At 41.6% G+C, this 11,569-nt stretch overlaps 1 protein-coding gene across 1 annotated transcript in view; it reads left to right on the top strand.

Annotated features, from left to right (window-relative positions):
- LOC311340790 (MBT domain-containing protein 1-like) overlaps nucleotides 1-10,797 on the top strand; it is a 20,349-nt gene extending 9,552 nt beyond the window's left edge. The window contains exons 13-19 of the mRNA XM_084465674.1: nucleotides 839-986; nucleotides 1,298-1,380; nucleotides 2,104-2,341; nucleotides 2,517-2,588; nucleotides 3,794-3,967; nucleotides 4,340-4,410; nucleotides 4,759-10,797. Of these exons, the coding sequence (XP_084321800.1) occupies nucleotides 839-986; nucleotides 1,298-1,380; nucleotides 2,104-2,341; nucleotides 2,517-2,588; nucleotides 3,794-3,967; nucleotides 4,340-4,398 (774 nt within the window). The 3' untranslated portion in view covers nucleotides 4,399-4,410; nucleotides 4,759-10,797. The remainder of the gene's footprint in view (nucleotides 1-838; nucleotides 987-1,297; nucleotides 1,381-2,103; nucleotides 2,342-2,516; nucleotides 2,589-3,793; nucleotides 3,968-4,339; nucleotides 4,411-4,758) is intronic.
- The last annotated feature ends 772 nt before the right edge of the window (nucleotides 10,798-11,569 follow it).

Here is an 11,569-nt window from a genome sequence, read left to right as displayed (position 1 = left end):
ACCTTATCGTACCAGAGGCAACGTGAGGCAGCAGAACAACCTCGTGGGAGGCTGTGCGTTGCACAATATCACCAAAGAATCGACTCAATGTGTGTCCATGACCCATCCATGATGTCGTTTTTTAACAATTGAGTTAATGAATTCAGTATCACTTCAAATAGTCCACACTTAAACCCTGCATAAGCAACTGCATTATCACTTGGCAATACTAGATTTGCACACAGTAAAGCCAATCATCTGTGAGTCTGTGTAGCAGGTAAAAAAAAAAAAAAACCTGCTTGGCTATATGCCACGTCTTCCATGTAGTTCGGTCATAATAGCCCTGCTTTGAGCCAAACCTCTCTGTTGGAAAGGGAAAAACAAAAGCACTGAGGTATACCCCACGTAGCACACCTGGATGCCACTGCTACCATCGTTAGCGCTGCTGTTGTTTGCCCAGCTCTGGGAATCATGGAACAAACTAAAATACAAAAAATTCACCATCTGGGTTTGTTAATTAGCGCAGTTCAAAGATATATAACTAAACATTGGACTGTGGTTACAGCCAGGCGTGTGCTGTTTCTGTGTTGTTATATGAGGCGGGGAAGTAGATACTTTTGTATAGACGCATGGATATGATACTGTACAAACACTGGTGTGGAAACAATGATAAACAAAGCTGCCTATTGCTATTCTTGTGACTGTAAGGGGGACTAAAAGGGATAATTGGCTCTGTGCGGTGAGATTTCTTGAGTCAATACAAATTCTCCCTCGTAACTATATATACAACATAATCATTCCCACGTTTTTCAGACCTTTTCAAACCATGGACTTGGGACTGCTCCCCTTTCCTCTCTAGGTACTGGCCGATGGCTACCTGATGATCGGGATCGACGGCTCGGAGGCAGCGGACGGATCCGATTGGTTCTGCTACCACTCCACCTCTCCCTCCATCTTCCCCGCTGGCTTCTGTGAGATCAACAGCATCCAACTCACCCCTCCCAGAGGTAGCTGTGTGTGTCGGGGGCCTCCTCCTGCTGTGGCAAACCCTGAAAGCATCTGTCTTGCTCTCTCTGCTGTCTTTATGTGACACGCCCATGTAGAAGTCAGTATGGTATAGTATAGCGTAACATAGGGTCATGTTTACCCAAGAACAGAACAAAATTACCCAGAAAATCAAGGCAAACATCAAAAAACGTTTCCAATGTAAGAACTCCCATGTCCTTTTATAATATTAAACAATTTAATACAATACAATTGAGTATAAGACTCTTACTCAGAGGGACTTCATAGTTTTTCCTCTGTGTTCCTGCTCTAGGTTATAGCAACCTTCCCTACAGATGGTTTGAGTACCTAAAGGAGACCAGCTCGGTTGCTGCCCCCGTCAACCTTTTCAACAAGGTAGGACATTTTTTCTGGACCTCACTTAATTCGGTTCCTCTTTTCTTTGCTTTGGCCGAAGGTGCGGCCAGCTGTATACCTAGGCAGCCATGTGGCTTCCCCTGTCAAAGGAAATGAGAAACGCACCCAGCTGTAGTACTGTAACTGCCAGACATTTATTATTATTCAGACCCTTACCTTTTGATGTATATTTATTTTGAAGGTTATTCCAGAGTGACCCAACCGCCCCCTTTGATTTCCTACTTCTGCCCCTTCTGCTTATGATCTCCCTCCATCTCTGGCCTTTTCACCCTCCTCTACCTCCACCTCCCTCTCCCTGGATCCCTCTCCGACGTCTCTCTTCATCTCTCTCCTCTCTCTATCCCTCCCTCTCTCGCCATCCTCTCCTGCCTCTGCCTCTGTCTCTCTTCATCCCTCTCCTCCCTCCCTCTCAATCCTCCTCTGCCCCTCTCCTACCTCGTCCATCACTCTCCTCTATCTCTCTCCATCCCTCTCCAACATCTCTCTTCATCCCTCTCCTCCCTCCCTCCCTCTCTCTCCGTCCTCCTCTGCCTCCATCCTCCCTCCCACCCTTTCTCCCTTCCTCTCTCTCATCCCTTCTCTACTCCTCTCCTGCCCTCCTCCCTTTCCTTCCCTCCCCTCCCCCCCTCCATCTCTCTCTCCATCCCTCCTCTGATCTCTGATCTTAACCTCCCTCCATTCCCCCCCCCCTGCCCACAACAGGAGGTGCCCAACCACGGCTTCCGCCCCGGCATGAAGCTGGAGGCGGTCGACCTCATGGAGCCCCGGCTCATCTGCGTCGCCACGGTGACTCGCATCGTCCACCGGCTGCTGCGCATCCACTTTGACGGCTGGGAGGACGAGTACGACCAGTGGGTGGACTGCCAGTCCCCGGACCTCTACCCCGTGGGATGGTGTCAGCTCACGGGCTACCAGCTCCAGCCCCCCGCCGTCAACACGGGTACAGCGTGTGCACACACACACACATGCACACGCAGACGCACATGCGCATACACACACACACGCACACTCACACACACGCACGCACACACACACGCATGCACGCGCACACGCACACACGCACAAGCACACTTCAATCTCACGCGTGTGTGCATGTGTCTCTGTGTGTGTTCCAGCCACTAAGGACCTGCCTTCAGGGGTGTCCAAACAGAGGAAGAAATCTCAGCAGTACAAGGGCCAGAAGAAAAGTAGGTTACCACATGTGAAGAAATTCTTTTCATCCCTCAGCCTCTCTCTCTTTCTCACTCAAATGTCTCCGTAGGGCAGTGTTTTTCATTTTCTATCTCTCTCTCTCTCTCGCTCTCTCGCTCTCGCTCTCACTCTCTACCCCTCCCCAACCTTCCTCACGCTTCTTCATCATTCATTGTTTCTTATGTTTTATGTTTAAGATTATATACATAATCAGTAGAATTATTTATATGCACACAGCATTATTATGAATAATAAATTCAACACAATTCATTATTCATGTCTGTCACATTACATTTACTTATCAACCTTGGATGTATTGAGACTCCATTCATGGATGATGACAGGTGACTAATGATGTGAATTATGCACTCCGTAACTCCCAATGGGGACAGCGATGTAATGGTATTGAATGATGTGAGTGTTGGACTGGGAAGGTCGATTCAGCAATGTTTTAAAGCTTTGTTTAATAGAGCCTATAATAAATGAGTATAACCACTCTATTTTAGATGTGAGATTAAGTTAACCACAATCCAGCTTGTTTAAATCTATTACATTTACACAATTATTGTGGAGGACAATTCAGCATGCCAAAATTGCATTGACAAAATGCCTCCCATATATTATTTTTTTGTCACTTTAACTTGTATTATCGTCAGAATTAGACAAATGTAGGTGTACTTTAATGTTATGGGTATTGCATCTCATCAGACCAGTAGAGGCCACTGAAGGCAATAAAACATTTAAAAAAGGTATTAAAAGAGGGTATATGAGGTATAAGAGCCACAATGTGGACCTTCTACCTAGACTATAAGTAGACTCCAAGTTTAACTTTTATTGGTCAAAGACACAAGGCATAACACAATACAACATGCAGGGAAATGCTTTCTTCACATACACCACCTGCAACTGTGCATAGTAAAATATAGAGTAGAAGTCAAAAGTGTGTGTGCAAAACGGATCCAGTTATTTATATGTACCTTTATGTGTTCATATGTATTAACATGGACGATGTGCAACAAAAAGTAACTTTGTATCTACAGTGCAATATGTATATTTATAAATGCATGGGTTAAGGTGATTAATGTCTAACACATTATTCCCCATCACAATGCTTTTATGTAGTCTGTCCAGTGTATAGTGTGCCTAGGTCCCTTTTCACTTGCTTGAAAATAAGACGCTGGTGTTTCGAATTGTTTCCCAGAGAGGAAGCTTCCCATAGGAAAGCGGCCCATCAGTCTCTCTGGCGTCATGGTAACCGGTGTGCCAGATGAAAACATGACGCCGCCGGATTACCCATCACCCCCGACTGCCGCTTTGGCCGCCCCGCCCACGCCGAGGGAACCCGAGAACAACGCTAAGGCAGAGGCGGCTGCAGGTACACACACATGCACACACGTGCAATGTGCACATGATTTTATGTGTTTATCTTTCTTTACTAATAGTTTTTCCATACGTATTATGTATGTTTTACACCGACGGATGGAGTGACTCTGCATTTAGAGCGGACATAAAGCGAATAGGAGCGAATAGCACTACCAGTCTTATGGCAGGATTGTTGTTTTGTGTGTGTGCGTGCGTGTGTGTGTGTGTGTGTGTGTGTGTGTGCGATAAATGAACTAAAGTGTTATGTAATTGTTTGGGATAGGGTTGAGCTAATCAAACTACTTCCTGGGACAAGGACATAGAATGACTATGTCTTTTACCCTCTCTCCCTATGTCTCCCCCCCCCCCCCCCCCGGACACGCAGAGATAAAGCAGGAGTGCCTGGAGCCGGTGTCACTGTCCGAAGCGCTCGCGGCTGATTAAGACAAACCCCCAGTGGGTCCTCACAAACTGTTTCTCCATCAAACACGAGCCGCAGCGCACAGCTGTCTGTTCGTCCTCCTCCTCCTCCCTTACATTACTCCCTACCTTTTCCCCTTTCAAGTCGTTTTCCCTCCCCTCCTCCCTCCTCCCTCACCCACCCACCAACTATCAGCCTGAATTGAGATTTCAAGAGATTGACTGTGATTTTGTTTTGGAACTTTTTTTTCTTTCTTCTGTGCTTCTAGTTTTGGTGAACGCCAACGAAGAGGAGTTACACACTTATAGCGTGCAAGTCTTATCCAATCGGTAGAAGGGCAGTTTTTCTTACCGCACTTTGTCGTTTCATTTTTTTTCCCCAAGAACCTAATCTCCAACGGGGGACGATAAGCTTGTGGGGGCTTTGAAGACCGCTGCCCCCATTCCATCTCTCACTCGTCTTCTCAACAAGACCTTGATTTTTGGGGTTCCATCCAGATTCCAGAACACCCCCACCCCCCCCCCCAACTCCCCCCTTCCCTGCCTCCACCTTCTGCTGGTAAGTCTGAACATTTTCATGGACTCTTTGGAATAGAGGAAAAGCGGTCATGACTGCAATGGGAACAGACAGCATTTAAGCAGAGTTTGTCCCACGCTTATGGACACTCAAAGAGCACTACAATCCATGCTTCTGATTCAACACACACACACACACACACACACACACACACACACACACACACACACACACACACACACACACACACACACACACACACACACACACGCGCACATGCACACGCACACGCACACGCACGGATATACGGGGTGACAATGCCAGCCAGACACATGGTGACTCACTAGCACCTTGCACATCGCAAGCGGCTCAGTGGGGTTGAGGTGGGCTCTTGCTCAAGAGTACCTCATGTCCACTTTTGCCAGTAGAAGCCAAGGGGATTGAACCAGCAACCCTGCAGACGTCTGATCTACCCTGCCCTGCTCTACCTCCCTTGCTACTGCTCAAGGTGTTAAAAAACAAAAGAAGCTCTTGGTGAGCTTTGCCACAAACAAACGTTTCTATGTCTGCCAGCATTCTGCCTATATTGACGTTGCTTCATCGATTGTCACTAGCTTCCTGAAATGAAATGAAAATGTCTTGATAAAAAATCTGTCTGGCCAATTGAGAAAAGTGACCCTTTTCCGGGATTGTAGGTCACTTTTTCAAAGTATAATACTGAGGGAAACCAGCCAGTGACTGAAGATCGAAGCAAGTAAATAATGAAACAAAGAAAAAGTAATAATATTAATAATACAAATATTAATAATAGTAAAAATGGGTCAAAAGGTGCATTGGGGAGCTATGGCGGTCTTTGATTGCACAGGAAAAACAGAGATGGACGTTATGTTGAATTGCAACCATTTCTTTGTCATCATTTTTGATGACGTGGTTTGTCGTGGTGTGGCTGTGTTTGTATAGCGAGTTTGAATGTTGAATGAGCTGTTCATAATGGTGCAGACCGCTGTCAGTAAGATGCGCAAACATTGCATGGTGTGGGTGTGTGTTTGACTGGGAGACCGTCAAATAAATGGACTTAAGTGAATTCACAAATCAGTTTGGACACCAGAGCAGTATGTTTGTTAGTATTAACGTGACCCAAGGCGATGCTATTGTGCAGCCTGAACTGAAGATATGAAGCAGGGAAATATATGTTGTTTGATAGGTGACTATCTAGACAAGTTATTAATGGTAAAATTATTTCTTTCTTCTAAATAACATATTATCATTGGACTGGGAGACACATAGGTTGATTATTTTGTCTTCATCCTGATCGGAATTTCAGGGGTTGTGGACAGTGGAGTGTTGTTAAAGGACATACATCTGGGTGGACACAGACTTGATTGATTCTGAAATGGCTTATAGGGATTTATCAACCTAACAACTGATGGTAAAATTGGGCCCTTTAAAAGTGAAACTCCTGTTACAGCTCAAATTTGAACATGGAGTTTTCAAAAAACTCAATTTTTGACCGAGTTCGAGGAAGTAGGAGGGACAGGTTATCCCAATGGTAACGGCTCACGGAAACTTTGTGAAGCAGGCAGGCGTTGTGTGAGCGTTAAAATTAGCGATTGTTGTAAATAGAATGTGCCACACACTGTGGTATTATACTATAAGTGTATAGTAGCAGCAGAGTAGAACCTTCACAACCTGGTTGGTGGAGAATGGCAAAAACTGTTTTTTCGAGATGTATTATTTTAGTAATGGTGACAAAATGGCAAAGATTATTTTGTTGAAGATCATAGAAGACATACTCGCACGTTTAAAACAGAGGAATTGAAAGATGAAATGATGCATCATAAGTCGCAACCAGATTTTGTACTGATCTATAACAAATACTATGTTCTCCCATCAGTACCTCACTAAAATAATAAATAATAGTAAATAAATATAAAATAAAATAACTGCATAAAATGTGTTGATTTAAGAGATTATGACAAGCTAAAGCACTTACCTTAGTTACTAGATGAATATCAAACTTTGATAATATGATTGAATATAAAGAGGCGAAACTACGGTAATATAAAATAAAAGTAAAGTACAATAAAACAATTTTTATGTATGCAATCTAAAGATGGATATAAAAATGAAATATAAGCTAAACAGAGGTTTACAGAAATGTATTAACTCATTACTATCCAATTAGATGGATACATTTTGTAAAGACTACTTCAAAGGTTTCTAAAGGTCTGGATTAGCGGTGGATTCTGTTTTCATAGTGACAGTATGGTCAAACCAGGCTTCCTAAGAAGTTATGTTACTCTGTTATAGTACAAAGTAGGGAATCTGATTTGGTGTCCCAGCCATTGGAATCAGTATCGAGGTGTTCCTCGATACTGTACAGCACAGTACAGTACAGTACATACTGTACAGCTGTATCCTGAATCCTATTAGGCGTAAATAGGTCTCTGCCCACTACTACCGATGTTTGCCGAAATGGATATTTCCGAAGGTTTCCTTCATGGGTCAGACAAATTTTGGTAAGAAGTTCTTCCAGAAAGAATTGGTTGCTCAATGTAATTGAGTCATTCAAATAGCGAGCAAATGACCTGTGTAACTATAAGAGGAGGATTTGTCGTCTTCTATTTTTAACAACCAGACAAAAGTGATGCCCGTAGTAGTGTATTGTGTGTTTTTGGCAGTTGCCCAGCCCATAGTAGTGGTTCACTGACTCAGTGTTTAGATGAGAGAGGGATATGCTGTCGGTGCGTTTCAGTCTTGACAACGTTAATGAAAAGGAATCCAATACGTTGAGGTGTCAGGCCCTGCTGCTGCTCTCTTCCTGATCGATTTGATCCGCGGAATAGTAGAGCAACACAACAATATAACAATGTTGACAAGGGGAAGTCCATTTTGTATGTTATTAAGACCAGAAAAGATAGAATGTATGATTTGTTCTTAGTTTGTTGTTTGTTTGTCGTGTGTTGTAGCACCGTCCAAAAGAAAAAAGAAACGTCTTCTTGTTGCCGTTGTTGACACCTTTACTTTGTGTCTATGTGTTAAATGTGTTTCAAACTTTTACATTTTTGTATGATTGTGTGTTTTCTGTGTTTTCACGTCTTGTCCATGTAGTGTTTCTATTAAGACACAAAAGTTTGGATAGTGAGTTTATGATAATCATGGTGTGGCACGTACTCTTAATAGCATGCCATACTACACAGGATAAAAACATCCTCTTTAATCTTGGCCTCAAACGTGTGTGTGTGTGTGTGTGTGTGTGTGTGTGTGTGTGTGTGTGTGTGTGTGTGTGTGTGTGTGTGTGTGTGTGTGTGTGTGTGTGTGTGTGTGTGTGTGTGTGTGTGTGTGTGTGTGTGTGAGAGAGAGCTACATACTGATGTCTCCACGCAAGCTAAAGAGAGACTGAAATTGCTTGTGCAGCTTGTGAACATCACTTTATGACTAGACTGTTAAAGGAAAGCACTGTTAAATTGTGGCTCATCTCTCTTCCCGTAGTCTTCCGGACTAGGCCGAAGGGGTCCACTCTAGGATCCGTCTTTTGTTGTTGTTTGCTCGAAACTGAAGCATAACAATCCAGTATCTCTTAGGACAATAAAGGCATGGCAATCAATCTTGGGGTTGAAGTTACAGATGTACACATTGAAATATCTGGAAATACGAGGGACGTTGATTACATTCTGATCACATTGTTTGCGGACAAAAAGGTCTTGTTCTTCTTAAAATGTCAAACATGTGAGAAATGGGTGAAATTGAAGCGTAGGTTTTACATGCAGTGGATATTAAATGTCTACACTGACCCCTGACCCCTCCCCCCCCCCATTAAGGAAGAGCTGTTGTTTTTATTTGTTGGGGACATTTTTACTCATGAGGCAGTCGCAATGATGCTTTACATAAACAAACATGTCTTCTTACTTAAACATATTTGGACAATTAATGCTTATTTCTAAATGGGCCCTCAAGTGGCCATCGTCCTTTGGCTCACACAATGTTTTTAATCAGACTGAGCTCCCGGGATTTCTATTTCTGGGAAAAAAAAGATTTGATAATGTTTCTGTGTGGCCAAGATTCACTTTTGTTGACTTTGAGGCAATACGTTTTTTTTTTTTACACACTATGGAAGTAGATACTTTTGACATCCATTGTATAATACATCCACCATCCCCTCTGTGTGTCCCTCCGAACTGCTGGGTGCTTCTTTGTCCCTTAATGTAAAAAAAGGAACATATTCCACCCACAAATACTGTTATGCCAGCGGAAATATTACAACCCCCAAATAAACGTAAAGGATATGAGGATGCACAAAATAAATGCCCCATAGGGCATACTCTTTCTTTAACTGAATGGCCCTTCTGTATGTAAGGGAGAAACAAAATGTGTTTTGTAATATGCTATATGCTAAGCTAGCAGCCAAGCTAGCTGCTTGTCATACTAACACTGCACACTGATATCAATTGGTGTAAGTCTGTTTAAACGTGTGTATGTATGTGTGTATTTGCTTGTCAAATTTTGTATGTGAAAAGTTGAATTGTCTTTGTAACATGGTGCTATCTATCTCAACATATACATATATTTATATATTTGATAATTTTTAAAGAATGGAATTATGAGAAAAAAAAATGTTGATCTCTTAATCTTGTATTTTGGACACAACTGTTAAACAATTTATATATAAAACACAAAAAAGCAGGGGACATGGCTCAGTGGAAAAAATATATTGTTTATTAAAATTCTACATCTTTCAGCAATACGTCATTCATTTTACTTCAACTATTATTATTTAACATACATAAGAATGTTCTATTTCTAGCACAACATGGTGGCAGTCAAACCAGCCTGCCGATTAGGAGTAATCTTGTCTTTCAGACAGTTTGGCCACCGGAATTTAGAATTAACCTCCGTAGAACTGACGTTTGTTTAGCTGCCAAGTGCCTGCTATTTTCATTTTAAATATTGTACTTTTTGTAGTGTCAGTTTTGCAACACTACGGCCTGCTGGGTTAACTGTATGTTGCATTGCAAATGTCTTGTCAGCATTTATCATAAGATGTTATCATACAGCTGCGAAGCACAGCTAAACCATTTCCGCCAGAGATACAGTATGTTTTATAGATCTTTCTTTTATTTAGCCTGTTAATGAATGCACACTGATATAATGAGATCACCATGTCGGATGGAGGAGTACTTCCATAACATGGTAGCAAAAAATTAGTGGTATTCCACTTTGAATATCAGATTATTGTGTGCATGTTATCAGTGGGTAGGATGACATAATGTGGTTTTTTTTTATTTGCTGTCTGTGAGTTTGAAACCTGCTTAAACGGCTGTGTTTCTGAAACCTGGACTGGGAAGTTCAAAGTTGAAAAACAAATCATAGTTCATTCAACCATTATGATTTTTATGTTTTCATATTTTTATTTGTTTCATCCTGAAGAGTTCAAGGATGATCGTATACAGAATAAAAATCTATAATTTGAAATCCATTATCTTCGCAGGATAGCTTATATCCACTAACAGTGTAAACACATCCACAATGCACCAATTCTGGTAATGCCAATTAACCACGTCAGAGAATGTGATAACGGGGTGTAGCTCTTCATTATGCATCTCCTGAATATTTTGGGGGGTTTAATGGGTCCCTATTTTACCACCAGGTGTGATGTTAATTAACTATTACAATTCATTTCAAATTCTTATTCTGACATCACAAGTGGGATTACCAACCCAGATGTATGGTTGGTAGGATGATCTATCTGTCATACATCCGTGTGGACACTCACATGTGGGATGTCACTATAGGCATGTAAGGGCTTATCAACGTCCAATCTGGTGGTAAATAAGTGGCCCTTAAAGGTGCTGTAGATCAGATTAAGGAACACATTTTGTGAGTGCATTTTGATATAAATGGCAAAGCCATCCGTCAGCTATTGCTGAAATGCGCTGTGAGAACAACTGTATGATCCTATTTCGATTTTAGACCGTTCCTGGCTCATTTCTGACCAATCAGGGCTCATTTCTGACCAATCAGGGCATCTCCTCCCCTCTTTACACTCTTAACTCTCTTATCTTACCTAAAGCACCTTTACTATTTCAGTATTAACAGGCAAGATCAAATTTGGTTGAACTGTCGCTTTGGGTCCCAGTCAAAAGGTTTTAAGAACATTGTGCCTACACTGTATTTGTCTATTCAGATCACAATGTCAGTGCTGTGAAAATAAAATGTACTTATCTTCAAAAAACATGTTTAGAGTATGTATATCTCTATATATCTATAGATATATAGATATATATATACAACAATACAATATATGTTGACGGTCACTTTCATGAACCATTTTTATTAAATTGTAACATTTGGGGCAGCATGATTGTGAATTAAGTGTTCCATTTTGGTGTTAAAAAAATGGAACCTTAGGATTTTCTACAGAATAAACAAGGTATAACAGTGTTTGTTTTTCATTTGTTGTTTTTTTGTTGTTTCATTGAAAGCATTGCACGTTAACAACAACACAGTCTCCCTCTTATTGAAATTCCCTTGCGATTCAAAACCTAACAAATATAAACACACACAAACTTATTATATTTATCTATTTATATTTATAGATAGATATATCAAATGAACAATCGATTTAATGAATGGTCCAATTTAAAAGAGTGGCCTACCATTAGTATTGACATCCTTGTT

The sequence above is a fragment of the Micromesistius poutassou genome (genome assembly GCF_964030765.1).
Source record: "Micromesistius poutassou genome assembly, chromosome: 1".
In the NCBI taxonomy this organism is placed as follows: Eukaryota; Metazoa; Chordata; class Actinopteri; order Gadiformes; family Gadidae; genus Micromesistius; species Micromesistius poutassou.
Note: the sequence above shows the minus strand (reverse complement) of the source record. Positions and strands in the feature narration are given on the sequence as shown.